The 27,475-nt window shown below is 38.2% G+C and overlaps 1 protein-coding gene and 1 pseudogene across 1 annotated transcript in view; one reads left to right on the top strand and one right to left on the bottom strand.

Annotated features, from left to right (window-relative positions):
• Positions 1-13,563, bottom strand: part of LOC127634269 (arf-GAP with GTPase, ANK repeat and PH domain-containing protein 3-like) — a 217,595-nt gene extending 204,032 nt beyond the window's left edge. The window contains exon 1 of the mRNA XM_052113742.1: positions 12,750-13,563. Coding sequence (XP_051969702.1) covers positions 12,750-13,119 — 370 coding nt within the window. The 5' untranslated portion in view covers positions 13,120-13,563. The remainder of the gene's footprint in view (positions 1-12,749) is intronic.
• A 5,135-nt stretch (positions 13,564-18,698) lies between these two features.
• LOC127634103 (craniofacial development protein 2-like) lies at positions 18,699-20,081 on the top strand (annotated as a pseudogene).
• The last annotated feature ends 7,394 nt before the right edge of the window (positions 20,082-27,475 follow it).

Here is a 27,475-nt window from a genome sequence, read left to right as displayed (position 1 = left end):
AGGACCTGAATTGGGTGTGTCAGATAAGGGAGATATAGTGCAGTGTTGGGGGGGCCTCCAGGAACAGGGTTGGGAACCACTGCTCTAAACAATGCTAACCCCTCCATGCACAGTACAACACTTCTATATAGAATTCACATGTTTTCAACCTTAAAATCATGTTTTAAGAGTACATTCCTTTATGTCGCTTCAGGCAACAAATGTGTCTTTATTATCTTAAACATAAGCATCAATATAACAAACACATAAAGAAACAAGATAATGAATAAGAGTTATCCATGCATTTCTGTCTTTCAGCATTATTGATTATCCATTCACATCTTAAATGGGAAACATCTGTGGCAGTGCAATTCATAAAACACCATCCCTCAAGCTCTCAAAAGCGGAGCAATTTTTTTTAACTCCTGTTCTGTTCAAATCTTCAACAAAGCAATAAGGCTCTCGTTCCTAAGCAACAGGCGCGCTGCAATAACGTAGCATGATTGCAGTAGTATCTGCAGTCCAGAAACAGATGCATATTCACACAACTGTTTCTGCAGCAAGAGATTCACAAGCCCTGCTGCAGTCAAAATATCTGCACTAAGTCCATTGTGATGAATTGCATGCAATGTATTACATGCAAAAATTGCTTTAGTGCAACTTAGTAATGCACATGACATAAGCAGTAAAGTAAATCTTCAATGTGCCTCAGCTTAACTTGGGGTACTTAAATGCAGCCAATCAAAATACCTTCACTAACTCCAATGTAATGCAATACATGTGATGCATACATCCAAAAAATCTAATCGCTTTAGTGCAACATAAGAATCAATTGTACTTGTGTAGTGGAACATGTCTTCAATGTGCATCAGTGCAATTCAAGGGACTGATATGTAGTCATTAAAAATACCTGCACTAACTCCCAATGATGCATTGTATGCGATGCATTAGAAAAATGTCTTTAGTGCAACTTAGAAATGCACTAAACTAGTTAAGTGGATTATGTCTTCGATGTGCATCAGCTCAACTCAGGGTACGTTTGTATGTGATGCATTACGATTCAAATATTGAATTGCTTTTGTGCACCTTAGAAATGCAATATGAGTGAGCAGAGAAATATGTCTTTGATGTGCACCAGCTCAACTCAGTTAAATGCTGTCAAAATACCTGCAGTAACTCCTAACGATGCATTGTATGCAATGCATTACATGCAAACAAACAAATCACTTTATTGTAATTTAGAAAGTGAAATATGTCTTCAATGTGCTTCACCTCAACTCAGGGTACATAAATGCATGCACTAACTCCCTAGCGATGCATTATGCAATGCGTTATATGTAAACAAAAATCTAACATAAAAGCACGAATAATATGCAATATTAACAAACAAAAATCATCGATGTTTCTTATTAAGGCATATGGTGTATGACTATGATGATTAAAAACTATTAAAAAACTAACTGCAGGGATATAACAAATTTGCATAACAGTTCAAGCAATGACAACAAGAGAAAAAGGTCACAAAGCTTTCAAAATGAGAAACATAATATAGCAACTAAAGATCTAGCATTACTCAACTAATGGCACTTTTGAAGAAATAATTTAATATTAATTGTCCAACCTCAAAACACTATCTTTATATTCCCTATGTTTTCCATCAGTGGCCACATTTACATGCACGTTTTTACAATTATAGGGATAGTTCACACAAATAGTACATAATATTACAGAACATTTACTCACGCTTATTTCTTCTGTGGAGCACAAGGGATTTCCTTATACATCTACACATGGTAAATGACTTCAGGTATCCCAGCTCTCATATTATCTGAATCTCAAGAGCTTCTACATATTGCTCTGTGGTTTCAGTCAGTTCTAATGACAATGAATTTAGAATTGTTTATACCAAAGAACATCTGCTGAAGGTCGTTCAGTTATTGCTGACAAATAGAATTAAATTGAAAGAGAGGCCAAACCATTGCTGCTGTAGAGATAAAGTCACAAAGCTGCTGATATGTCATTGGTTGGAGCAGCGATGGCAGCATAAAAAGAACAGCAATTAAATTTTCACTGTCATATGAACTTGTCCCAAAGGACGCTGATGGCCAGAAAGCACTTAAAGCAAAATACACCAAACAAGTTCAGACATTAAGGAAGTTTAACTATATTCTAAACCATCCACAGAATTACACCGATGAGTCAAATCATTATGACCACCTAATATCCTGCTGGTCCTCTGCATGCTGCCAAAACAGCACTGACCCGCTAAGGCATGGACTCTACAAGACCCCTGAGGGTGTCCTGTGGTATCTGGCACGAAGACATTAGCAGCAGATCCTTCAAGTCCTGTAAGTTGGAGTCACCGTGGATCGGACTTGTTGGTCCAGCACATCCCACAGATGTTCAATCAGATTGAGATCTGGGGACTTTGGGGGCCAGGGCAACACCATGAACTCTTCATCATGATCCTCAAACCATTCACGAACTGTTTGTGCAGTGTGGCAGGGCACATTATCCTGATGAAAGAGGCCACTGCAATCATGGAATACCATTGCCATGAAGGGGTGTACCTGGTCTGCAACGATGTTTAGGTAGGTGGCACGTGTCAAATTGACGTCCACATGAATGGCCGGACCCAGGGCTTACCAGCAGAACATTGCCCAGAGCATCACACACCCTCCACCAGCTTGCCGTCTTCCCACATATTCAGAGATGCTCTGACCCAGTCGTCTGGCCATAACAATTTGGCCCTTGTCAAAGTCTTTACTCCTGCCTATTTCTCCAGCATTCAACACATTGACTACGAGAACTGATTGTTCACTTAGCATCTAATCTACCTAGACCTTGACATTTGGCCTTGTTAGGAGATGATCAATGTTAATCACTTCACCTGTGAGTGGTCATAATGTTTTGGCTCATGAGTGTATATGCTAAAAATATACATAATAATCAGATTTTCACAATTTCTAAAGAAGATGTGAGTAGTGCTAGCCCATAAAAAACATGCTGCCACAATGTTTGCGTGTTCTGGGTGGTAGCCAAGGCGTTGATATGCCATTGCTAAGGTTCTGAGTCATTTATAGCATGTTTCTATGCATGTTGCTGTTTAGCATGTTGCTATGGTGTTCAGAGCGGTTTTTAGCATGTTGCTATGCAGTTGCTAAGGTGTTCTGAGCGTTTTTAGCAAGTTGCTATGCGGTTACTAGGGTGTTTCACGGCAAGCACCACTAAGGAGAAAGCTAAAGAGTGGCAGAAAACAAGCACACATCTCTCTTTAAGACATCCCCAAAACTAACACTAATGTAGATATAATGTGATAAAAAAGGGGGAGGAGCATTTGTCACAGGTGGCCAAAACACATTCAATATATTTAGCATGTGATGTTGCTTTTAACTTTTCAGGTATTGACATAAAATGGGTGAGGATTACCAAATATTATAACCAAAGGGGCCTGATGGGGGTGTACGAATAGAGAAAGAAACAAATATCTATCTGTCTAGAGACCTCTTGTGCTTGAGTGTGTAATTGCTTTGATGAATTGCCGATAAGCCTCATCACTGCATAACAGAAACACAAAATTAGACAGAATTGTGCTCTCTTACAAAACATGTTATTTCATATTAACTTTCTCTAATAACTCTAATAACTAAAAGGCACAAATACAAGAGAAAGAGACAAATGGGGTTGGATTTTTCATTCCCAAAACAGAATGCACTTCACAGCTTAATGTCTTAAAACTAGTGATGCACCGAAATGAAAATTCTGGGCCGAAAACAGAAATTTTTAAAATATATATATATTTTTTAATAATTGTATTAATATTATACTTTTTAATTAATTTCATGAATTTAATTAATCTGAATTGAAAAACTACAAACCAATAATATGATCACACTTTTATTGAAAGTAACGCACCAAAATTGGACAGAAAATATATTAAAACTAGGGCTGATTAAAAAATGTTATCGAATTAATTACATGGTGTCCCGATTAATTAATCGCGATAAATCGCATATATAAATATTTGCAGAGAAAGCCCCTCATAAAACAATAAATCAATGTATAAAGATTATACATATTTATATCAATATATAATTATACATAGTTATCTTTAAATATTTAATCATTTATTGTTTTATAAAATGTAATTATTTTATATAATTTATAATAAAAAATATTCAGATAATTAAAATGCATTACATTCCTGTAGCAGAAGAGTTAATCATTGATAAGACAATACAAAGAGCGGCTTTAGAATACAATGTATTGTTTACTACCATATTATTGATCATAAGTCAATCATTGATACACAGTTCACAGCAATCCATTTACACAAGTGAATTTATCAATCAGTTCGAGATTTATTATGAGGGCATGTTTAAGAGCCCATCAATTTACACCTGCATCAGATATGCTTGTGTAGCATCTCAGGTGTGTTGCATCATAAACATAAAATGTTTAGGTCACTGTTTCAAGTTAAATATAGTTTAATACTCAATATTTAAACACATCTTGAGACCTCTTATTTCGCATTTGCGCTCCTTCAAGTGTTTTGTACACAAGAACGTAACTGTTCTGCCTACTGAAGTGTTTTCTTCACTGTATAAACTGTGCGTTGCTCATACAGCTGAAATTTCACTTACTGCCCTCTGGAGTAAACAGGTGGTACTACAAGCTTGCATTTCTCAGGAATCTTCCTTATTATGGTGCGATTAATTGCGCTAATTTTTTTAACGCGTTATTTTTTGTCAAATTAATCGCACTGAATTAACGCGTTAAATCGACAGCCCTAATTAAAACATTATTAAATATATTATTCTTTAATAAGTTCTTTAACATTCAAAGTTAACAGATTTTTTTTTTACCAATTATCCAAATAATGTAACGTTCTATAAAACTATAATGATATGCAAAACTGCAGTCAAGTAATGAACTTAGCAGCTCTAAGCTAGCATCTTGCAAATTCAAAAAGTTTAAATATGCTACACAGTCATTTTAATGAAAACAACAGCCAAAACACAAAACGACATTTCTGTTTATGTAAACGTATTAATACTTTAATATAAAATTATTGTGCAAAACAGCAGTAATAGAACTAAAACCAAACTCAACTGTAAACGACAGATGTAGCCTCAAGTGAAGAACAACGTTTTGCAGGGCTAAACCTATTTTAATGTAATTGCTATACACATAGCAAATTGGACTGCTTTCTATTTAAGTAAGTGTCAGGTTTCTCTTCAAGAACTAAAGTTACATTTACATTTATGCATTTGGCAGACGCTTTTATCCAAAGCGACTTACAGTGCAATTATTACAGGGACAATCCCCCTGGAGCAACCTGGAGTTAAGTGTCTTGCTCAAGGACACAATGGTGGTGGCTGTGGGGTTCGAACCAGAGACCTTCTGATTAACAGCCCTGTGCTTTAGCCACTACGCCACCACCACTCCAAGTTGCACAGCTTTCTGGCAGGAGAGACGATTCCCCTTCTCATCAAGAACATGAGATGCCGCACTGAATAGTCTCTCTCTCTCTCTCTGTGCTGGTGCTTGAGCAGATAAATACCTGCATGCAATCCGCGCAAGCAATGGAAGGTGATATTTGTTCATGTACCATTAGACAAGAGGATTGTCACGTTTGTGTTATATGAGCGTGAAACGATCGTCTGTGTTCAGCAACTGCTTTCAGGTCCTTGGATAACATAGAACATGCGAGTAAGGGCAGCCGGTGGACTTTCTGGTGCCCCCCTAGGGAGTTGGTGCATTGGTGCCCTATGCAGACTGTGTAATATGCGTATAGGGAGCGGCGGTACTGCTTTGAAGTATTTCCACACCGCTGACATCGGCCTTTGCTTGGTAGCGCCATGATAATGGCTAGATCGATCGAGAGTGAAACCTGAGCAATAAGGGGCGGGGAGGCATATATTTTCTGCCTTTTTTCTCTTTCGGCCAAAACAAACATTTTTATTTTCGGCCGAACATTTTCGGTGGCCGAAATTTCGGTGCATCCCTACTTAAAACATTCTGTACTAGAAAGCATTGTTATAGTTCCTTAAATCAAGGTTAAATCCAATTTTTGACTAGTTTAAAATACAAGATATTATTTAGACCTGTATGTGGGATGGGGTAAGGGCTTATCTCTGTCTGCGGGAGAGGGAGAGTGGTAAGGCTCATCACCTGAGCTGTCACTATCTCTAACACCTGTGTCTTGTTATAGTGATGGTGGAGGGAGACCTGAAAATGCTGACAGAAGCATCAGTATGCAGAGAGAGACAAGAGAGAGGCTGCTCCTGCATGCGTGATTGAGTTATGACTCATTTGTGTGTAAATTTGGCCAAGTTTTTGTGAGTGATGCTGAAGAGTAATAAAATATTCAGGTTGACAGTTCGCTGCCTCCTGACTCCTCTATTGCTCAAATTATGAACTTGTTAGGTTGGTGCAGAAATCTGGGAAACACTGGAGGATAACGACGTTATGGAATCTTTTCTGCTGGCCGAAGTCATCAAGTCCCTCGCTAGCATCCAGCAAAATCAACACCAAGCCCTCATGGAGATATGCCTGGAGCAGGAACAGCATTACCAACTCCTGCTCCTGGCTCAAGTGGAGGACCGGTAGGTGTTCTTGAACCTGATCGACAGACAGGGGGCTGTAGCTGCAACCCCAGAGCCTTCATCACCAGTGACCCTCATCAAAATGGGGCAGAGCAATGAGTCCAAGCCTACCTCGATTTTTGAAAAAACTACCGAGGTGTGGAAGTGGCCATCCGGCCAGTGGGCAGCCCGCCTGTTACCTCTGCTCTCCGGGGAAGCACAACTAGCAGCCCAACAACTTCCTGCCACCAGCCTCCTCAAATATAGAGATCTGAAAAGGTCATCGTGCAATGGGTTGGCTGTAGTCCTGTACAGAACGGCCAGCGCTTTAGGTCCCTGAAGTTCGGGAATCTCGGCCACCCATTTGCTTTTGCACAACAGCTCCGGAAATGGTTGTTGACTGAGTGAACCGTGGATATCATCGACCTGGTGACACTGGAGCAATTCATCTCCTAGCTTTCTCGGGGGATGGCCGAGTGGGTTCAGTGCCACCACCCAGTGTCGCTGGAGGAGGCAGTCCAGCTGGCAGAGGACTACATGATGCCGTTTCCAGGAGGCAACAATCCAGAGTCTCTTTCATCTCTCTCTGTCTCCCTACATATCATACCTCCATCCCCTTTCTGTCCCGTTCCAGCTCCCCGGAGGTGGGGAGGAACCCCGCCCAAACCCCTTCCACAAACAAGGGGCTCCACAGGCTGTCCACGATACGGCAGGGTATTGTATACCTGCCTAAAAAGGGATACATATCAAACTTTGGTGGATTCAGGCTGTTCTCAAACCTCTATCCACCAACGCTTGAATTGGGCAAGGATAAACGGGTGAGGGTGCTGTGTGTGCACAGGATATTCACATGTATCCGGTGGTTACCAATGAGATACTATTCAGGGTATACAGTAGAGGCCATGGATAATTCCCACCTCACCCATCCACTGATTTTGGGAACGAATTGGCCTGTTTTTAATTAAGGGAAATATGTGTGGATGGGTCATGTAAAATGTAGTGTTGGTGTGTGACGTAAAATGCTATGGCTGGAGAGGCGGTGCCAGGGCCATCTATATCTACTCCACATCAAGATCACAAGAGAGGGAGTTCCCGTCCTCAGGGGTTTCCCTGAGGGGGATTTCCCTCTAGAGCAGTCAAGTGATGAGTCCATCAAATGCATATTTGTCCAAGTGAGAGTCATCAATGGTCAACAGCTTCAGCCTGACGTTGCACTCACATACCCATATTTTTCAATTATTATAGATCAGTTGTATCGAGTGACACAGGACACTCAAACAAAAGAAAATACAACTCAATTATTAGTACAGAAGATCCGTCGGGAAACCCTCTTCCAGGCGGCTCACCATGATCCAATGGCTGGCCATATAGGTCACAAAAAATGCTCAACCGAATAATGCCCCGTTTTTTAGGCCGGGCATTAACAAGGATGTTCGCAAATGGTGTGTGACATTGTGCCCTCTACCACTAATCGAGGTCCCCTTTGAAAGAATAGGCATAGACCTCGTATGGCAATTAGAACGGACCACACATGGGCATCGCTTTGTATTAGTTCTAGTGGACTATGCAACATGATATCAGGAAGCAGAGCCCCTGCACAACATCTCAGCACATAGTGTTGCGCAGAATTATCTCCAGAGTAGGGATTGCAAAAGAAATCCTCACTGACCAAGGCACTACATTCATGTCATGAACACTATGCAAACTTTGAGAATTGTTAGGTGTTAAATAGAATCACACCAGTGTTTCCGGGAGATAAATTGCTTGTATAGCTGTCCACCTCAAGCTCTAAATGACTCCCCAAGTGACAAGGGCCCTTTGAGGTCACACAGCGAGTCGGAGATCTCGATTATGAGGTTTGGCGAATGGACAGGGACAGGGCACGTCAAATTTAACACCTCAACATCCTAAAATCGTGGAGGGAGGCGGTCCCTGTGGCCTTGCCAACGGTGGTCCCGGAGAGGGAGGAGCTCGGGCCAGAAGTGGCTTTCAAACCTAATTAATTCACCCCGGTCCGGTGGAGACCACCTCGCACCATCGCAGCTCCCAGACATGGCCAAGTTGCAAGTGGAATTCTTAGACATGTTCTCACCTCTCCCCGGTCACACAAACCTCATAGAACACCATATCGAGACCACCCCGTGTGTGGTGGTTTGTAGCCAACCCATCACATTCCTGAAGACAAGCAAAGGGTTGTTCAGGAAGAATTGGAGGCAATGCTCGAGATGGGCGTATTAGAAGAGTCGCACAGTGATTGGGCCAGCCCCGTGGTTCTGGTACATAAGAGCAAAGGGACGGTCCGGTTCTATGTAGACTATCGCAAAGTGAACGCAGTTTCCAAATTTGATGCGTACCCAATGCCTTGGATTGACGAGTTGCTTGATCGGTTGAGCACGGCTCAATTTTATTTGACACTGGCTTAACAATGGGTTATTACCAGATCCCTTTAACTCCAATCTCCCAAGAAAAAACTGCTTTATCCACACCATTCGATTTACACCAATTTGTGACCCTTGCGTTCGGTTTGGATAAAATTCTCAGACCAGACCAGAACATGTTAAGAAAGCAAACAGGGTACATTTTTTATTTCATGCTGATTTTAATCTGGTCTTCATATGTGACTCATTCACAAAACTCATGGTTTTAGACCAATTCAGTCCTAAACAGAGGATTTGCCTCGCACAAGGACAATCACTTCGACATTAACTAATCCCAAAACACCCAAACACAAAATGTCCCTTGTCATCAGCTCTTAATTGACATAATATGATTTATAACTTTCAATAAAACATCCAGTATAAGGGCACAGATTTGCATGCTAATAAATACATTCCATCTCCTGTGAGATTTAAACCAATCCAAATCAGATACCGTCATGGGACAAGATATGTTGCACACTTTGACTATGGTCAATGAATTGGAAATGAATAGCATATTCAGTTGCTGTCATATAAGCTAGACTTTCTGCCAGTGATACATCACTAATATATTTACCATGGCAACAGCAAGTAAGGCTTTACTCAGGTGTAACAGGCTTTCTGATGACATCTTTATAGACCGGCTGAGTCAACATCAACCAAAGGTGATTGACACTGGTCGATACTGACATTTACGATAAAAAAAGGCTAACTACTGTTTGTCTGAGAGGGCAAGGTTATTTCAGTCTGGAAAAAAGAGAAAGGTGAAGCCTGGTATTGTCAATGGGGATGCAAGCTGGAACATTTGAGAAAAATGCATCTAGTACAGTTAAAGAGTTTAGTTAACTAGCAAAACAAATAAGAATTACTCTTAAAGGTTTAGTTCACACAAAAATTTAAATTATGCTGTTATTTACTCTATGTTCTAAACCCATTTGTCATTCACTTTCTTGTATTGAAAAAAAAAGCAGCATTAACATTCTTTAAAATCTATTCTCATGTTTCATAAAGAAAGACAGTCATATGGGTTTCGGACCAAATGAACACATTAAAATTTTTAGGTGAACTTGTATTTAGTTGAAATCTCCGGTGTGCTGTTTCAAAGCCAGGGTTGCTCCTTAACCCTATCCTAAGCAAAGAGGATTAGTCGGATAATACTATTAAGACAGATTATTCACACCCTAAACACTACAAGATGCCTACCAACACTAATTATGTGCGATAGACATTATGCACTGACTGTACACAGAGGTGTTGGAGATCAGTGAATTACATTCAATCAATGCTTGTGAGCTACAATGGATTTGATATTTGGCTACCTTCAACACATCAGCAAATTCTACACTCGCTACCACTTCTACCCACCTACAAGCCCATTGAAGGGGTTCCTTCTCGTCCAGAAATTTCTCGATCTCTCAATGCTGGAATGCACTGCAAGTTGCATCAGAACACCTCACCAGTTCATTGATTCACCAGTTACATTTATGAAACCACAAGATTCACCACATCACTCTAAATCATCTCCTCTTACATGAAACTAGAGATAATAATCGAATACTAATAATCGGTTTGTCCGATATATTGTACAGATATCCACACTGTTCTACTTAATCGATTAGTGGTTCCTTAATATCGAGTCTACTAATAAATGGCAGGATTTTATTTATTATTATTACTATATTGTGATATAATATAAGTGAATATATTGTTTTTATTGATGTAGTGTCCAGATAATTTTTTTATCATTGTGTCAAAAAGCAGAAATATAACCATTTTAGAAATTGGTTCTAAATATCGGTTATAGGACATTAAAATAATCGGTATTGTAAGTCGATCTATATGAAAGCATTATTATAAAGACAATGTTCTACTTAATCGATTATTGGTTCCTTAATATCAGGTCTACCGATAAATGACATAAATGTAATTATTATTATTAGAACTTTCAAAGAGCATTTTAGGCTTTTATTGATGTATCCTAAAGATTATTTAGTAATCATTGTATCAAAAAAGCAGAAATATAAACATTTAAAAAATTGGTTCTAAATATCGGTTATCTGACATTAAAATAATCGGTACTGATCATAACAAAAAAAAAACATTTTCACTCGATCAATATGAAAGCATTATTTTAAAGACACTGTTCTACTCAATCAATCATTGGTTCCTTAATATCTGGTCTACCGATAAATGGCATAATTTTAGTTATCATAATTCTAATTTTCAAAGTGCATACTATGTTTTTATTGATGTAGTCTAAAGGTTTAGTTATCACTGTGTCAAAAAGCAGAAACATCAAAATATTAAAAATTGGTTCCAAATATCGGTTATAGGACATTCAAATAATCGGTATTGTAAGTCGATCTATATGAAAGAATTATTATAAAGACACTGTTCTAATTATTGGTATTCAGACATTAAAATAATCAGTATTGGTCATATTAAACATTATTGGTCAATCTCAAAATGGAAGCATTTTTATAAAAAAGTTAATTCATTACCTCTATAAACTGACAATTTTGAGGTTTTAAGGTACTTTAATGAGAAATTCTAGGAAATTATCAGCCAAGAACATTAAATGTGAATGTCTTATAAAAGTATTCACCTGCTTTGGACTTTCTCACATTTACTGCGTTTAAGCAGGGAACCGTTATGCTTTTAACCATGATATTTCATTATAAGCACTGTGTTATGTAAATTCTGAAACAGACCACATTAGCATGACATGTATGCTGCAAAAGCTATTGAAACTTCAGGATTTCAAATCTTCGAAAAATAATTGAGAATAGAACAGAATAAGAATAAGGCATTTTAATATCCCGCGGTTCTGCAAGAACTGTGTCTTTCATATGACTAAAGCAGCAAAGAGCTCGATTTGCATATAAATAACCTGTGACTAAAGCTCAACTAATCTGAACTTTCGCCCTGACCGTAAATGTGGAAGTCAAGAGGTCAAGCCGTGTCGTGGAAATTAATAAACTGTGAGTCGGAGTCAGTGTCTCTGACATAATGATGTTTATAAAACCTAAAAACTCGCTTCATTCAAGATGAGCAACTGATGCTGACAAACAAAAGATCCCAATGCAGCGATCACTTCCAGAAGAGCTGCAGATAATGGAACATTTGTATTCGAATTAGAGTCCACTTTGAGAACAATCACCTCCGCCTGGCATGCCAATATTCATACAAAGTGCCACAAAACTTTGATAAATGATTTGATGCATATTTACTTCAACAGCTACTTCACATAGAGAAGTTATTCTGGAATCTCATGTGTTATGTAAGATCCCAACTCTTCATTCCCAAACAATCCAACAAAGTTGTCTAAACATCAGTTGTAATTTATGGACAAAACTTGACTATCTCAAAGCAAAACATGAAAAATTATTTTTGGCAACATAGATCTTACCATATCTTTTACATAGAACCATCAATCACTATTGAAATAAATCTAATAAATAAGTAAATAAACAAATACGAATGACTATTTCAGAATAAGCCATTTAATTGCATTTTATTATTTAGATTTTTTTATCAGTAGTTATCTTGGTGGTCCCTAAATCTCAGAAGCCCCTTAATTAGAATGATCATTCACTACAAGGGTTGGAGATAAAGGATGACCAGTCCTCTAATTAGACTAGTTTGTGTTGCCTATTTTGCTTGCACCATCTGCATATGTCTATGCATTGACAGAAAGATAGACAATACAATGTTACATTGTATCAATGAAATGCAACGGCTGCCTCTGATCTAGCCTTGTGCTTACCTTCAATAGAGATCACATGCTCACGGATCTGGTTCTGGAGGGACAGGTCATCGATGCGCTCGATCAGGTCGTATATTGCATATATGTTCGGGTGGACGGACTCAAACCGATGGATCTCGGCTCTGATGGCTGCTGAGTTGGACAAAACGAATTGGGATCCCGGCTGGCCGGACTGCGTTGCAGGGCCCGATACGGTTCCCGAGCCAAACTGACCCGCCCCGGAGCTCCCGGACGATCCGGATCCGAACTGAGCCGGAATTGACTGAGGGACGGGCACCGGCGCGGGTCCCGTGCCCGGGGTGGGCATGGCGGGCTGGGACTGCTGGGAGATACCGGACACTGACACCGGGACGCTCGATTGGTAATTCATCGTTGAGAACTGCTCTCAGGAATAAAAGAAACAGCCGTTATTCGCTTTTTGGAATTATTCGGAGAGCGCGCGAAGAGGAATCCGCACTGCACACTCTAATCTGATGAGGAATGATAACAACTATTGTGACGCATCAATCAGCTATTATGACGCATCAATGGGTCTCCGACAATCCGCGCGGCTTGCTCATTATATCAAAACTTCAGTGTGGATCATTGTGTGGACAATTCCCAGCGACGAGCTCTGTAGCGTTTGTCCTGTCCTTCTTTTTGTAACAATGAATGTCTTTCAACTGGACACGCCTTTGTTTTTTGGGGCGATCTGCGCTGTCTTCTGGACCGAATCGCTCTCTGTTGTGCTTCCCAGCCTGAAGCGCACACAATGAGGCCGGTTATCGCAATGCGCCCGAGTCCATTGACTGACTGAACGCGACGGTTCTACTCTAAAGTCATAAACACGTTTGAATTCCCTTTTGGTCCAAGAAGTCCCTCCCCGACCCCCACCTCCATCCACCAGTAGTGGGAAGTCAGCATCGTTTGAGCGAATCGGTTCATCGATTCAAAGAGTCAATTCTTCCATTCTTTTGAGGTATCGCTCAAGTGTTCCCAGAAATGCTCGCGCGGCACTTACGTCCCATTTTTATGATACAATTGGCCTTTATATGCCTATTTATTTTTTTAATTGCGTCATATTCCAAACAATAGGCAATTATTTCCAATAATTTTTATCATATTATTCGTGTTGATTACTAATAATATTACTAATAAATAATAAAGATATAAACCTTATTCAGAGTAGCGTAATTTTACATTTTTGGCGCGAAAACGAGTCTGAGTGCGAGGGATGTTTAGCCTGCCCTGCAGTGTGCAGTCTCTTCAATGCTACCTACCTACTGTAAAGGTTCTAGATCAAATGTAATTTTATCACTGTAGATTTTTGTCTACTGATTTGTTTTAAATCTATATATTTTCAATGCTTCATCAGAACTATCAACAGCAATTTAAATAGTAATATTGAAGATATTTTGTATCAATCCCTCACAGCCTCTCTTTAATTCCCATCATAACTACTTCGAATACGGTCTATTGTTAACAATATTGTTCCAATCTCACAGTTTTGCCTGAGGTCAAAGTAATCGCTGACAAATCGTTCAATTGAATCATTCAAAAGAGTCGGTTCAAAAGAACGAATCGTAAGCGAATCGTACATCACGAATATCCACTACAACGTCATATATCACGTAGCTGCGTTTGAAATGGGGGAGTGGGGGAGGTGAAATTCGATTGGATGTTTTGGTGGTGGTAATAAAGGGATTGATGCTCCACTATTATGTAACCAGATATTTTGCTTGACAGTGTAATGCTTATAATTGCTCACTCCTTCGCAAACACATGACAAATAGCCTATATTCAGTGACTAGGCTACCGCTCTTATCAAAGGTTACATCCAGCATTAGGAATCTAAAAATAATTATAATTTGTAGTAGCTAAAATACACATTACATCTCAAGCTTGACATCCCATTTTGTTGGGTTTACTTCAAACATAGCTTTATAGATGTAATACTCTGTCCACTCGAAAAGCAACATTGGAGCATTCTTCAGGAGTTTGGGAAGATTAAATCAGATGAAAATTCCATACTACTTTAATCATGAACGATTACTGTATTTATTTACAATGGTATTGACAAGGTACTTCAGGGTACTTCAAAGAATCTCCTGGTACTACCATGGTACATGGCCAAAACCACAGTTTTACCATGGTTTCAAAAAAACTAAACAAAAACTAGGTATTACTGTAAATCTCCAATTTCACTTTCACATTCTTTTTCACTCTTTGTGCATATCACCACCTACTGGGCAGGGAGGAACATTTATTGTAACAAGGACTTAAATACAGGTCTATTTCTCACCCACATCTATCATCTGAAGATCGCTTCTGAAGATATTGGATTACCCACTGGAGGTTTATGGATTACTATTATGCTGCCTTTATGTGCTTTTTGGACCTTCAAAGTTCTCGCCACCCTTCACTTGCATTGTATGGACCTACAGAGCTGAGATATTCATGTTAAAATCTTCATTTGTTTTCAGCAAAAGAATGGCATGAGGGTGAGTAAATGATGAGATTTTTGCTATCTTCATGAGCGTTCTCCATTCATTGTACAGTTGAAATCCTCACAATGTTATACGTATATGACATGATGTTCTTGTAAAATGTGTCAAAACATTTACTTCAAAATGTAAATATAGTCATAAAACTCAGCAATACATCATACATAGTACTGGGGTACACAAGTGGAGATTCATATAGTGGTCTAAATGTTTTTTGCTTAGTATGCTAAATTAAATGTGCAAAATCTGCACTCTGTGCAATTCTTTTTTTAATAGCATAACACTTTAAATGAACCCTTTATTCAGAAAAAGCTGTTTTTCTTTTCGGTCTTATCATTTACAAACATTCCCAAACAACTGGATGTCTTTGGGTATGTGTGTGTGTTGACAAAAATGTCATAATTTTATAAGATCTGATGTGGGCTTTATTCACATACCATCTTATCATGTATCTTTACTTTAGTCTTGTGAGATAAAAAAAAACACTGGCAGCATTTAATGATTTCTTCTCCAGCCTAATGCGAACATATCTCATGAAACCGTATTAATTAAGATAAAAGAGAATCAGTGTGGCTGAATCTAAGAGAAAGAAGAAAAAAAATGTGCTTATTGCTTTCAGCATTTTAACAGCCGAGAGAAGTGCTGATAATGCACTGGTCATGCAATACTATTGAGATCCAAACAATGAGAAACGTTATACAGTATTTCAGCTTTATTTAAACTCAAATCAACATTGTTCTGAGAGAACATCCTGCTATATATCCCTTTTCTAAATCATGAGCTTCATAAACTCTATAATGAAGATGTTAATATCCTTTCTGACTGTCATTAAGGGGTATCCCAGAAAATAAGTTATATCCAGAAGCCGTTTTAAAAGTTATTGGGTACTTCAGAGGGAACGTTTATGGTCATTTTGGATTCCAAAGATTCTGTACTATAATTTAACAGTTCAGAAATGTATTTGGGATTAATCTCTATAGATATAACCATGGAAGAGGTCATGACATTTTAGGACCATACTGGTGCTTTCCAATGTAGACATCCTTCCAGACCAAAGACTTGTTTAACTGGGAGTGATTTTAAACTTGTGTGTCTCCATCTGTTGGTCAAATATAGAACTGGAAGATGTGTTCCGCTTATTTATTCCTCTTTTTTATTCTTTTTCTTTTTATCATACATAGGCCTACTTGTTGTGCTTCCCTTGCCTTTGGCTTATTATGTTAGTAGAAGGGAAGGGCGTAACAATATGTGTTGACATTACTTATGGAAATAGCTTGATTCCATCATTTGTTTCTATAGATCAAGCCTCTGTCTTTGTGTACAGTATGTATAAATACTGTTGTAAAAACAAGTGTAGCATCTTAATTCAGCAGAATTGCTTTTGAAATCAACTCAGCTCTGTGCATCAGTTATATTACTGTTCACTTGATCTGTTTTGCTGTGAGATATTAACCCCTTAATAGCATTTAGATTGCCTGGATAATGCAGTTGAAGAGTTCTCTGCCAACATTCTCTCACCAAACTTTCTGTATTGGAACATAAATGTACTGATGGCTGACTTGTATCATGCATATTGTATTTGTAATACTGCAGTTCTTATGTGTGTGACACTCACTTGATCTCTTTGCCATTTTTTATTGCAGCAGATGGCATCACTGGCACTTGGATTAAAGACATTTTAAATGTTTGGGGGAATTGACTATCGGCATGGCTTTCCTGATCAACCTGCATGCAGCGCACCACCTGTCCTTAAAACAGCCCTTCCCAACTCTCTCTCTCTCTCTCTCTCTCTCTCTCTCTCTCTCTCTCTCTCTCTCTCTCTCTCTCTCTCTCTCTCTCTCATTGCTCATGCAGTTAAATTAGATTCCCCATCTCTATTTAAAAAAAAATCCAAACTTAAAGGGATAAGTTATCCAAAAAAATTACAATTCAGTCATTATTTACCATATTGTCATAAACCCATATGACTGTCTTTCTTTTTCTTAAAGCAAAGGGAGAAATGTTGTGCTCACTGAAAGTCATATGGGTTTATAACAACACAGGGATACAAGTAAACAATTGCTGGATTTTAATTTAAAACCTTTTTAGGAGAGCTTTTATTTGATTCCCATGTTATGTTACATGCATATTGTTAGTTGATTTTACTGTATATTTATGTGTTATTTCTTTTACACTATCAGTCAAACTCAATATTTATTATTGATTTTCCCCACTTTAGATTAATAGAGAAGCCATGAAACTATGAAATAACACAAATGAAAATATGGAAATTATGTAGAGACCAAAATGTTAAGCAAATAATAAAAACAAAAACTAATGCAAGCATTTATTCAAAAACCTTTTAACATATTTTTTTTGTGTTTTGCTTTTAATCTGAGAACCAATAAATACAAATACAAATATATATATATATATATATATATATATATATATATATATATATATATATATATATATATATTTTTTTTATCAAGCTTATATAAAAGTTTATAATAATAATAATTGTCTACAAAAATTAATGCAAACATTTATTCAAAAGCCTTTTAACATAATTTTTGTGTTTTACTTTTACTCTGAGAACCAATAAAAACAAATTTATAATAAATTATAAATATATATATATATATATATATATATTTTTTTTTAATTATTTTTATTTTTTTATTAAGCTTATATAAAAGTTTTAATAATAATAACTGTTAATATTATTATTTACCATAATAATGACAAGAACAACAATAATACAAATAATATTAATAGTAATAATAATATGCGTACATAAATGTGGCAGGGCGGAGGGCGGGGCCGGGTCGTGATCCTACACACCCGGTCCTGTATTAGACTAATTAAGCAACCGTGAGGGATAAAGGTCAACTGCAGAGGATCGTGCGGGAGAGAGAGATCGTTAACGTACATGTCCGTCATGTTTGTGTTTATGTTATCTTTTAAGTTTATCATTAAAACTATTATTTATATCGTCGAGCCGGTTCTCGCCTCCTCCTTTCCATTGATCCCGTTTCACTGGTGCCGAAACCCAGGACCGGGTGTGTAGGATCACGACCCGGCCCCGCCCTCCGCCCTGCCACAATAAGTTTCTTATATTTATCATTTTTTATAACTTCTATTTGTATATTTCTGACCAAAATATTAAACAAATCAAAACTATCTTTGTCTACAAAACTCATTTCAATTATTTCTTCTAAAGTGTTTTAAGATAGTGAGTAACAAATTCAGTCAATTGTGCCTAAATGTTTGACTGGTAGAGTAAATATAATATAATGTATTTATTATTATTTATCATAATGTATTTAACTCCGTCTTGCCAGTCCCAAGCCCAGATGTGAAAGGAGGAGGATGGGGCATCGGGCTAGCAACCCATCCAGGTAAAACAATCCAGCCTGCTATGGAAACCACAAGAGAAAATAAATTGAGTGCAACTGAACACAGGACTTCGGATTTGTGTAATATGACGGCAGTGGAGGAAACACATTGTGGTGTCCAATGCCTGATGATGGATATGACATTCTTTGCAAGAAAGATTACCTGGATTGGAATCTGGAATGTTCGTACACTTCACCAAAGCGGCTGCCTGAAGCAGCTACTAAAGGAATTCGATCGATATCGACTGGACATGCTGGGCATCAGTGAATTCCAACTGAATGGAAATGGGGAGATGACCAGTGATGGAAAGAAAATTTTGTACTCCCGTAACGAGGAGAAGAAGTGGTACGTGCCCTAGTCGGATGGAAGCCAATCATCGATCGAGTCATCACGGCCTGTTTTGTATCAGCCCACGTTCGAACAACTGTCATCCAGGTTTACGTCCCAACTGAATAAGTAGGCGAAGCCAAAAAGGATGAATTCTGTGACATGCTGCAAGCCTTGATGGAGGAGACGCTGAAACATGACCTCAAGCTCGTCATCGGGGACATGAATGCCAAGTTCTGCCATGAACGCCAAGGCTTTGAAAAGATCATCAGCCCTTTCTCACCTTCGGAACGACTATCGGATAATGGGGAACGGTTGGTCTCCTTCTGTGATTACAACAACCTCTGCATCAGGAATACCTTCTTCCAGCATAAGTTCATGCATAAGAAGACATGGTGCTCAGCGGACGGACACACACTCAACGAGATAGACCATGTGTGCATTAGCTGGCAGTGGAGGATTCCGAGCGGCCGATGTGAGATCGGACCACTACCTGGTCCGGATAAACCTTAAACTCAAGCTGCGGCGCCATGGAAGAAGATCCGGGACCATCCGACCATTTGCCATCGATAAGCTTAAAAACCGGGACATTAAAGCTGCCTTTGCCCTTCAGCTTCGAAACTGGTTCGAGGCCCTGGCTGATACAGCGGAGATCGAGTCACAAAGGCATGGCTTCAAGGAGACGGTGGCAGCCTGCGCGCAGGATGTGATTGGTCACCAGAGGGGGAATCAAAAGGAAGAATGGATACAAGATAGGCCATGAACCTTGACTGACCAGAGAAGGAAGGTGAAGATGGCGACATCATGGCACAAGAAGTTCAAATGTCCATCAAAATACAAAAGTCAAGTTGCAGAGGATGGGCACCATCTTCAGGAGCAAACATCAAGCTTGCATCAAGAGGCCATAGTCGGACAGCAGATTAGCACTGAGAAGTCCAAGGTCATGCATGCTGGTGTTCGAGCCGGAGTGCCAAAGATCCGGGTCGATGGGCATGATCTCGAAGAGGTTGAAGAGTTCACATACTCGGCAGCGTCACTGGACGGGATGGAGGTGCAGAGACAGACGTCAAATGCTTGTTTGGCAAGTCTTCCAACAAATGGGCAATATATGGTTGTCTGCATACCTCTAGCTTAACATCAAGCTACGCCTATATGCATCCATCATCCTCCCGATGGCACCCAACGCCGCCAAAATGCAGAAAATGTCAGCCAGTGCTATCCGGAAGGTGAATGTCTTTCACCAGCGTTGCCTGAGACGGATACTGCATATTCAATACCTTGACCACAATACCAACGAGGAGGTCCTACGATGAAGCAAGCTGCCAAGCCTCAGTACGGTCATTGCACGCCATCACCTATGACTAGCCGGACATGTTATCCACATGGAATAACGGAATCCCCAAGAAGGCGTTTCTATGGGTTCCACCTGGAAGCCAGCATGGTAGAGGCCAACCATGACTGACCTGGCACCGGACTTTCATCAATGACCTTAAAGCACTTAATGTCTCCTGGGGTGAAGTCGAAGACCTCGACACTGATCGCAACCGCTGGAGAACTCTCGTTATTATTAAAATTATTATTTTAGGAGTGGTGGTGGCGTAGTGGCTAAAGCACAGGGCTGTTAATCAGAAGGTCACAGGTTCTAACCCCACGGCCACCACCATTGTGTCCTTGAGCAAGGCACTTAACTCCAGGTTGCTCCGGGGGGATTGTCCCTGTAATAATTGCACTGTAAGTCGCTTTGGATAAAAGCGTCTGCCAAATGCGTAAATGTAATCATCTTTATAGTAGATTTTCATACTCAACAGTGTTTTGTGGGAGCACTAAATAGGAATTTCCCTTTATAGTGGAACCTGTTTCTCTGTGCATCTGACAATAAAGTACTTGACTTGAGTTTCAGCACCTAAGACATTCAATGCATTTGCTACCTATATTTTAAGTGCTCTGCATACCAATCCACTTGTAGTAAACATACAGTAAGTCTTCAACAAAGTAGCACTTTGTTCATTGTGATCTTGTGGTTAACCCCAAACAGGTTGTTACATGTGCTAAAGTGCAGTATCACGCTTACTGCCACATACAGCATTTTGTACTGACACAGTTGCTGCATTCATTTCCATCATAAGACCTACAGCCGTTTGCACATCTAGGAAGGAGTACGCATATCAGGAAACACATCCCAGTAAATATTTGACTCTGATTATGATTGCTCCATCTGCTACATATTCTTGGTGTGCTGAATACAAAGTAATGTTTTATGGGTCCTCATCACTCTAAAAATGGCCTTCATCCTGTTGTTGTTCAGGAAACCAATTGAAGTACAAGGCAGATGAATTCTCAATGAATATACATGTTGTTCTCAATTTTTCTCAATCGCTTTGGCTCATTTTTTTAAACTGTCTTAACATTCTCTAAACTGTAATTGCAATTGTCACAGCTGTTTTATGGGACATCACAATGTCTGCAAAATGTAGTATCTCACACAAAACATGGTGCAAAATAAAATAAAAAAATTGTCATTGCGGGAATCGTACTGGTCAGAAAGTTTAGATGTTTTTTCACCATGGCTGTCAACCCTGGAAATGTTTGTTATATACAACAAAAAAAATAATCTACATTTTTGTTGACACTGACTGCTTACTGTACTATACAAGAATGTCAGGTTTGTCTAGCTGAATGCTATTGTGTATCACACTGAGCTTTTTAGATACAGATTTAAAAAGTAGGTAAAAGTTTACTGGGAAAAGTCAATAATATGGTAAACAGAAAATTCACATTTACATGTCAGTTTTTACGTTAAAAAAAAGCATGTAAAGAAAATTGCCACAAAATGACATCCATGCAAAAAAAAAAGAAGAAAAACCCAGCAACAATGAAAAAACCTGCGGTACTTCTGCAAAGAAACAAACAATTAACTGTACCTCCTCATAGTTTGTAACACTACGATTGAGCAGAACTGTAATATAATATAATATGATCCCATAGCTATCAGCTTTTCACTGACCAAAAGACCTGAAGGCCCAGTGATTATTAAATATTTCTGTAGAATATTCATTCTCTTGTCTTTCAGACAATTTAAATTAGTCCATCTAAAATTAAAAGAGATTTTGTATAGATAGATAGATAGACATACGGACGGATGGATAGGTAGGCAGATAGGCAGGCAGGCAGACAGACAGATAGATAGATAGATAGATAGATAGACAGACAGACAGACAGACATATGGGCGGGCGGGCGGACTGACGAATAGGCAGGCAGAAAGACAGGCAGACAGACAGACAGATAGATAGATAGATAGACAGACAGACAGACAGGCAGGCGGGCGATGGGCGGACGGATGGATAGGCAGGCAGAAAGACAGGCAGATAGGCAGGCAGACAGACAGATAGATAGATAGATAGACAGACAGACATATGGGCGGGTGGGCGGACTGACGGATAGGCAGGCAGAAAAACAGGCAGAAATACAGGCAGACAGACAGACAGACAGACATATGGGTGGGCGGGCAGACTGACAGATAGGCAGGCAGACAGACAGATAGATAGACAGACAGACAGACAGGCAAGCGGGCGATGGGCGGACGGATGGATAGGCAGGCAGATAGATAGATAGATAGATAGACAGACAGACAGACAGACAGACATATGGGCGGGCGGGCGGGCGGACTGACGGATAGGCAGGCAGAAAGACAGGCAGACAGACAGACAGATAGATAGATAGATAGATAGATAGATAGATAGATAGATAGATAGATAGATAGACAGACAGACAGACAGACAGACAGACAGGCAGGCGGGCGATGGGCGGACGGATGGATAGGCAGGCAGGCAGAAAGACAGGCAGATAGGCAGGCAGGCAGGCAGGCAGGCAGATAGGCAGGCAGGCAGGCAGGCAGGCAGGCAGGCAGGCAGGCAGGCAGGCAGGCAGGCAGGCAGACAGACAGACAGACAGACAGACAGACAGACAGACAGACAGATAGATAGATAGATAGATAGATAGATAGATAGATAGATAGATAGATAGATAGATAGATAGATAGATAGATAGATAGATTGGAGTTTTGTGTCTTTTAGATCATGTCTGTTAGCTTTGAGATCAACTATATGCTCTATATCTATTTATTTAATATTATTTTAAGCAGATATATGCATTTACTGTAAAATTTTCAGTCTTTCTCTGCCAGAAAAAAGGGCCAAAATTGTTAATGAGATGCCAAACTTTGGTCAAATAAAGTGTTCACTAGAGCAGGGGTTTTCAAGCTATCTGAGGGCAAGGACCCCAAATATGATGATTCCTTTGCGAGATATTCCTATGTAACATATCAAGACAGCTAAAACATTTCCATAATTTTAATGGTAAAAGAATGTAAAAATGCTATAGTAAAAAAAAATATGATATATTTAACAAGACAACACATGTAATTTTAAGGTATAATAGTTTTTTTAGATGTTAAAAGTATGATTTTACCATATAATTAATGGTAAAACTGTATGCTGTGTTTAACAAGAGAGTACATGTACTTTCTATGATAAACCATTGTTCAAATTATGGTGAAAAACAAAACTTGGGCGCTCCAAGATGTCCCTGCGTGTTCTTTATATTTTATGGGAATAGTTATGTTTCTTCTTATTTTTCATATCAGTTATGTACATTGGGGTGTTCTGTGTCATATTTTATGTGGTTTAGTTCATATTTGTTGCATAATTTTAGTGTCACATGTGTTGCCCTGATGTTGTTCTGTGTTTGTGTGAGTAACACTGTGTACTGTTTAGATGTGAATTAATTATTGCTCCTGGAAGGGCCACTCTTCATGAACTTTAAGTCATCATGTGGTCTTTTGTATTATAATGGTGATTGACAATACATTTTTAAAGTGAAAAGCAGACTTTAATAGTTTCAGAAGGTTATATCAAGTTTATACACTTTATTAATATAAACAGCAGTGAACCGTAAAATATGGTGAAACATGGTTACTGTGTTTTTATGGTACATTTCAGGCAACCGCAGCTGCAGGAATTTTACAGTAAATTTAACAGATTTGTTTTTACATTATAAATGTGTACACTATGTGTAAGGACCCATTTATACTGTGTAAGAAATAGTGTGAGATGATAAAGACAGCAGCTTGTTTTCAAAATTGGATTTAATTTTGGTATTATACTGTCAAATGAAATTATTAAAATACATGGAATATTTGTACTTTGTATTTAGTTGACTGAGCATGTTTAAAGTACTCTGGTATAGACCTGAAGAGATAAACTTTTAAAGCCCTTCAATACGTTCTGCTCCATTGTCCTGTATCAGTAGGAAATACGTCAACATAGGACATATATATATATATATATATATATATATATATATATATATATATATATATATATATATATATATATATATATAGACTCGTCAAGGGATTTTATGGGGTCTTAGAAAACAATGAGCATTGACTGACAAACTGCATATTTAGACATGAGTTTAGCATGTACAGGATGATAATCCATCAATATGTTACTAGGGGAAATAAATGGTTTTGGTCAAAACTTTTAAATCATGTAAAGCGGCATCTTATTCTACTGTTTTACCTTGAGGAAGAAGCCCCCTGGGGTAAACTTGTTCAATTGATTTTTACAGAATGTAGGCTACAAAGTACATCTATTATTATTATTATTATTATTACTAATACTATACTAATAATACTTATGATAAAAAGTGCATTTAATAAAAATTCCTTTTTTTTTTTTAACTAAAATGTTTGTCATAATTTCCTTACCATCATGTTGTCCCAAACGTGTATGAATTTCTTTATTCTATGTAATACAAAAGGAGACAAACAAATATTTATGTTCCAATCAGGGGCGGATTATGACTAGCAAGGGCCCCAGGGCCAATTTTCTTTAGGGCTCCCCCAGTCTAATTATCTTTTAAAGTTGAGATCTACACAATCTATTTTCATTGATTTAAGTCTATTTTAATACCTGTTCTGTTATGTACAATCAGATTAACTCAAACGCAGCACGGATGTGGTAAAGAAACCACATGAAAAATGTTCGCTGAACAGTCGCTGTTCTTAAAGAGACGGTACCATTTTAACGTTCCTTACATCATGTAAACTCAATGTAAATACTACAAATTATGCATTATGAAAAATTTCATCTCAAACACTTTAAATATTGATGAATTTAACAAATGCAGTAGGCTCCTACAGTCGCTACGCAAGGGTTTGGTGAAATTCGGCAAAGAGTTCAGGCAGTTCTGGCTTGTGCTGCAGTATCTTTTCGACTCATCTGAATGATAGGGTGCATTCTATTCAGAAGTGATGATCATCCCTATATCCTTCAAAAAAAGACTTTACCCTCCATTGTGAGAGCTTTGAAGTGTGGGGCTCAAAAATGGTGGTCATTTGGTCATTTGTTTTTGGGAAATTCTGTTTGGAATGACCCTACAGCTTGGCTACCATTATCATTCTTCCATCAAAAAGCCCTGCAAAGGCATAATTTAAGCCTTTTCAAATTGTCCAAAAATCCCCTAGACTACATTATATTGACAGAATGTTAAAATGAGCAATGAGTCTGTTTTGGAATGTTTTGGAATGATCATGATTTCAAACTTCAGCTCTCAAAACTTCCTTTAATCTTCTTTCTTTCTTTCTTTCTTTCTTTCTTACTGTTGTAAAAAACTTGTAAAAATGTCTAACTTCAAGCATTTAAAACTATTTTAAACTTTCAGACAAGGTTTTGTCAGACCAACATTACAGTTTTCTCAATAAACTTTACACATCTAGTTTAATTAGTACTTTTGAACCACACAATCAAACTTTTATTTTTCCCAACTGCCTAAGACAAGTTTTGTTTTGTAATGAAAGGCAAACATGCAGTTATACAATGACTAGTATACATTTTGACAGCCCTTTTATACAAAGAATAAAGCTAAAACATATATAAAGCCTAACATATGAAATAACATTCAGAAAATAATCTTTTTTAAAACCTTTTTTTCTATAAAATAATTACATTTTTAACCCGTTGCTTGAATTCGATAAATACTAATAAAATATCAGTAACTTTAAATATCAGTAACAATATATCGTTATTGTTAAATTGATCCAAATCAGCAAAGATTTCACATAAAAAAAGATGAGTGCATCAAAACATGAAGGTAGCTATTTTGGAAATTATGTTACAATGTCTTTTGTTTCCAGAGGAGCAATTCAACTTTCACCGGGAGCAGGGGCGTAGCACCAAATTTTGGGCCCTGGGTACAAACCATCTTGCTGGGCCCCCGTACCAAATATGTATGTATAGAAAACTGACTTCTAAGGGCCCCCCCCCCCGCCTCGGGCCCTGGGTACTCGGTACCCTTTACCCCCCCAGTCTGACGCCCCTGACCGGGAGACAGTAGACATCTCATACACATCGTAATGATGTAGAGGCTTCAGAAAGTCATGTATCAAATATGATATGTGTGGCATTATAAGGTTAAAGAGTAGCTCAAAAATGTTTATTACAAACAGGAAGGCAAAAGCGTCCTATAAGAGGGCTGGGGGCCCTCATAGTCGCAGGGACTTGTATAAGCTATGATGACCACATATTTAAGCATATATAAACATTTGTTTTCAAGGTTGATGGGATATGAGACCTTGCAGCCCAGCCTCATTGGCCTGGTCCGTTATTCACCTGTGGTTCCAATGCAGGAGAACCATGGATGTTACCATGGTAAATAATTGTAAGGGAAAACCACATAGTATTCCAGAATCCTTTATTTTAAGTAAATATGTGGATAAATACACTATAAAATATTAGATTCACAGTCTTAACCCTTGTGAGTCAATTTAAAAAAGTTAATCAGTCAAACAACTGCCATATTAATGTTATATATTAATATTATTTTCCACTTTCAATTAGTTGTTTTTTTAACCATCATTATTCCTGATCATAACTACCAATTATTCATTATTTTTCAGAATTTTAACCCTTTAAATGCCAGTTAGTTTATATAATACTACTGTTGTTTCATGAAAACCTCTATAATACATCAAACAGAAAATAGGAAAAAATTATGTATTTGCTCCATAGGCTAAACATGAGAAAAATGGTGCCAGCTGGTGGAAAATATTTATATATATATATATATATATATATATATATATATATATATATATATATATATATTTTTTTTTTTTTTTTTAAAGGGAATGATAGTATATCATAGTATTCATGATTTTATGCTTTAATGGCACTGGGATAAAATATTACAGTTTGAATTGGTTTCAGTGGGGACTTTTTTGTCCTTAAGGTCCTGAGTATAACTATTTTGTGTACACAGTGTATTATAGATGTATTATAGAGGTTGAAATATCAAAATTCCCCCCCAAAAATACACACCTTTGGCCAAAAATATGCCGTTGGCATTAACACAGCCAATTTCGAAAAAACGAAAATGAAAGAGAAAAAATGTCCCGAAGTTCGCACAAGGGTTAATATTCCAGTATATGAGTAACCTTAAAACATTTGTTTAGTTTGTTCTCTCAGCTGTCC

The sequence above is a fragment of the Xyrauchen texanus genome, chromosome 41, assembly GCF_025860055.1.
Source record: "Xyrauchen texanus isolate HMW12.3.18 chromosome 41, RBS_HiC_50CHRs, whole genome shotgun sequence".
Lineage (NCBI taxonomy): Eukaryota > Metazoa > Chordata > Actinopteri > Cypriniformes > Catostomidae > Xyrauchen > Xyrauchen texanus.
This window is presented reverse-complemented; position numbering and strand designations above follow the sequence as displayed.